This window comes from Pygocentrus nattereri, chromosome 2 (assembly GCF_015220715.1).
Source record: "Pygocentrus nattereri isolate fPygNat1 chromosome 2, fPygNat1.pri, whole genome shotgun sequence".
Classification (NCBI taxonomy): Eukaryota; Metazoa; Chordata; class Actinopteri; order Characiformes; family Serrasalmidae; genus Pygocentrus; species Pygocentrus nattereri.
The window spans coordinates 41291351-41295463 of NC_051212.1; the positions used below are offsets into that span (position 1 = coordinate 41291351).

General features: G+C 35.7%; 1 gene segment (V, D, J or C); it reads left to right on the forward strand.

Moving 5' to 3' along the window:
• Positions 1–725: 725 nt before the first annotated feature.
• Positions 726–1204, forward strand: LOC119261871 (the record flags this gene model as incomplete). The annotated part of the segment is given in 2 exon segments: positions 726–801; positions 921–1204. Coding segments are annotated over 2 exon segments (327 nt in total), but the record flags the coding sequence as incomplete, so codon positions are not given.
• Between the last annotated feature and the right edge of the window lie 2909 nt (positions 1205–4113).

Consider the following 4113-nt stretch of genomic DNA (forward strand, 5'->3'; position numbering starts at 1 on the left):
CTGATTTCAGTGTTGGATGAGGGTCAACACTAATCCCTGCCTCACTTTAACCTGGAAGGTCCCCAGTCTGACATGCTTCCTACCAATGATATTATAATCATTATTTATATATATATATATATATATATATATATATATATATATATATATATATATAGTTATTTATTATAAGTTATAAACATCTCATGGTAAAGTTAATGTCTTTATAGATCATGTTATACCTTTGAGGACAAATTTATTGTGGTACTAAAATTTACTGGACAGTATTGTAGCCCATCTGCTAGAGTGCTACAGATGCAGTTTATTAGCCACCACTACCACATTCATCAATGGAATAAATTGCTGCAATACCAAAACTGACTAAACATTATTTGAGTGATGTACTATTTTCAGTACTGTAATGATATCAACATGGATGTGGTGTTGCACTGATAATTGCACCTTTATTGCTGTAGCTAATAAAATGGTCCATAACTGGTCAAAGACAGATGCACGTAATACACTCTGAGTATGCATAGGTTAATTCCATACATACATCCATGAAGCACCATACATTTAACATCAAAACACAAAGGTCTGAAAGCCAGTCACTGTATTATCAGATGAAATAGGATCACAGCTCAAATGAGTGAGCAGCAAATTCTAAACTACGAGTGGGTGGAGCTAGAAGTGGTGACATACAGCACACTCAACAACAGAGAGCCAACACTGCTATGAATGTCTAATGCTGGAGATCTGAAGTCTCACTCAGAACAATCATGCTGCTCTTTTTCTCTGTTTTTGGGATTGTTGCCAGGTTTGGTAAGTCATACAATTTTATTATAACGTAATAAGTAATGACTAGTAAAATGTACAAATTATAATTGTACAAAACATGACATTTGAAACTAAAATGTGTAAATACTATCATAACTTTGTAGGTGAAAGTGTGGACTCTATCAGACCAAATGAAACCAGCGTGTTTGTGAGTGAGGGAAGCAGAACCACACTGTCCTGCACATATGATGGATCTCCTAACAGTCTCCACTGGTATCAGCAAAAGCCTGGATTAAGACCAGAGTTCCTGCTGCTGATTCATGTGTCCTCTAGACATGTGACTGAAGCTAAAATAGCTGACCCCAGACTATCTATAATACTTCCTAAAGATAAAAATGAAGTGGATCTGATCATCTCCTCTGCTGCAGTATCAGACTCTGCACTCTACTACTGTGCCATGGAGCCCACAGTGACAGGAAACCCAGCTACACTGTACAAAAACATTTCAAATGGCTGAGGAAGAGCCTCGCTTTTCTCTAAAGGGGGAGCTATTCAACAAATCTTCAGCACCACTATACAATGGAATTGTTAGTTAGTCCCTTCTTAGTGTCATGAGGAAAGATTAGAAACACAAGTCAAATATAGAATAATAGAGTCCAAATGTACAAAATTTACAAGCCCATTTGGGACAGTAGGTAAAATGCTAAAAAGGAAAAGAGTAACAGTGATTTGTAAACTGTCTTTTCCAGATATTTAATTGAAAAGAACAACAAACAAAATATATTTAATCTTTTAATATTTTGCCATAACAACTTTCTGGTTAGCCCTCTCTAGCAGCACTGTGGGAAACACATTTGTATTTATAAGACACTCTCCAGCCATATGCCAGCATATATTACTTCAAGGATGTCTGTAAATAATGGTATTTATCAGATTTGTTCCAGTGGTTGGATCACATGCCAGATACCAAGAGGTTTTACTGAACTGGGAAAATCTACTTCTAGTTACAGAGCACCAGCGAGCTGGACCCTCACTATAGGAAACTGTTTTACTCAATTTTTACTATTATTGTAGATAATATCTTCTTATCTTTATTTTAGCTATTTAATTTAATTTCTTATGTATTTAATTTATGTTTAAATGATTTATTCATTTGTTTATTTATTATTATTCATATTTGTGTTCTTGTTTTAATTGCGAGTTTTTTATTATTATTTATTTTTGTTATTAATTCATTTTAGTTTCCTTTTTTTGATCTTAAAAACCTCGGGTTTGGGGTTTTATAAAACGTTCATCCATTGTGACATCACAAGGAGGGCATGCAGCCATGTCTACCGTGATGTCATCAGGGGCGTGGCACTTTGCGCGTTAAGCGTATTTCGGTGCATTATGACATCACTGTTGTCTGATTGGCTGAGCTTGCCTTACACACTGAACATGAAATTTTAACTCTTGTAAAAAATGTAAAAAATTAAACCCTCATCTAGAAACACAGTTTCAGGAAATCAAACGAAAGTGATTAATTACTCAAAGAATGAAATATCAGTTTAATTTTCTTACTGTGACATAGCTGGAAAAATTAGAGTCTGCATGAAAATGCAAGAATAACAACCCACATGAAAATACAACTTGAAAGAAGGAAAGGAGGGAAGATTCAGAGAAGGAAAGAATGACAGGTAAGAGGAAAGAATGAAAGGAAAGAGTAAAGGATGAAAATAAGAAGGGGAGAATGAACAGAAGAAGGAAATAGTGAAGGAGACCTTCAGTGAAATCAATGTTAAACTCCATAAATGCTGCAGCTTTTATCACACAATAAAGCTTAATATACACATTCATTTACAGCTGAGTGCAAGATCACATGACGGGCACGTGCACGCTCTCCCAAACTCTGCGCCTCAACTCCTCACACACGCTGCTCTCTGAGAGGAAATATTTGACTTCCTAACATCATTTTAACAAGTTAAATGTTTGAGTTCTAGATAATATTGTCTTAAAATGGAATGTTTGTCCTTTCAAAGCGTCTACTGGCTCTCTCCACTCAGCACTGAACATGTTGATAGAATTCAGGTGATGTCACAACTGCGCTGCCACCATTTTGGCTAGCAACTTCACTCAGCAGCAGTTTGTAAAGAGATGAAGCCGTGACTGATCCAACAAAGGCAGGAAAACGTTATTGTGGACCACTTTTTAAAATCTCATTTTAAAGCATATTAACTGATATATATATATATATGTGTGTGTGTGTGTGTGTGTGTGTGTGTGTGTGTGTGTGTGTGTGTGTGTGTGTGTGTTGACGACTTTATTTGATTTCTTGCTGCTGTGATAACAAACGAAAGCTGAAATCTAAGTGGTTAGTGGACTCCAGGATAGATATTAGCTAGACCAGAATTGGGCCAGATGCTGGACAGCTGTGTATGGAGCCGAAGGAAGAGGGCCACATGTTTATGCTGGGGCAGATCAGTGCTCGGTTGACTTATGCCTCAGTACTTTCAGCTCAAGTCTAGCATGTCATAAGTGGTCCACTACTGAAGCTACAGAAAACAGCCAACACTTACCCTATAAAGGTTAAAACCTCCGTTTAACGAACTTTGCCGCCCAAGTTCATTTTCAGATGTACAAGCCAGGAGCTACGTTTGAAAAGATGACAACTGAAAGAGGGCATTAAGAAGGTCAGTCTTCATTTAAAAAAGCGCTTTTACATACATTATCATGACTTGTGATAAATGAGTTCAGTTCAGTGAGATTAACTTTTTCAAATTATAAGGTTCCAGTATGGAAAATGGAAAGTTATAACTGTAGCTAAAAATAACAATTTGGCATAACATTTGAGAAGAATACTGCCATATCTAAGAGGACCCTAGTCATAAAGCATAACTATGGCACTTGGATTCCCTTATAAGTAATAGTATGCCTGCTGGAATATGACTGTAAAGTGAAGTATTTGCTAATATAATATATGCTTAAATAGATTAAATAGATTTCATAATATTTGAAAAGAGAAATGATTTCACGTTTTAATTACTTAACCATTCTACGTAGAGTATTTCTACACTCAGAAAAGTGGTAAAAGTAGTGGTCAAGGAGGTGGAGCTTACTTCTTGAATTTTACATGTTTCTTTTATGCTGTGCTCTTGGTCTGTCATTAAACACACAGCATCCCCATAATGCGGTCATTAGCTCATTTTGTTTTGCTACTGCTTGTTGGTAGGTATATGAAATATGCATTTATACAAATATACCTTATTTGTATATTTACATTTTTACAAAATAGTTTGTAGCAGCAAATATATGAAATCTTAAAAACAAAACAGCTAAAAAAAGTCTTTATATTCAGTTGCAGTGGTTTCAGGAAACAAA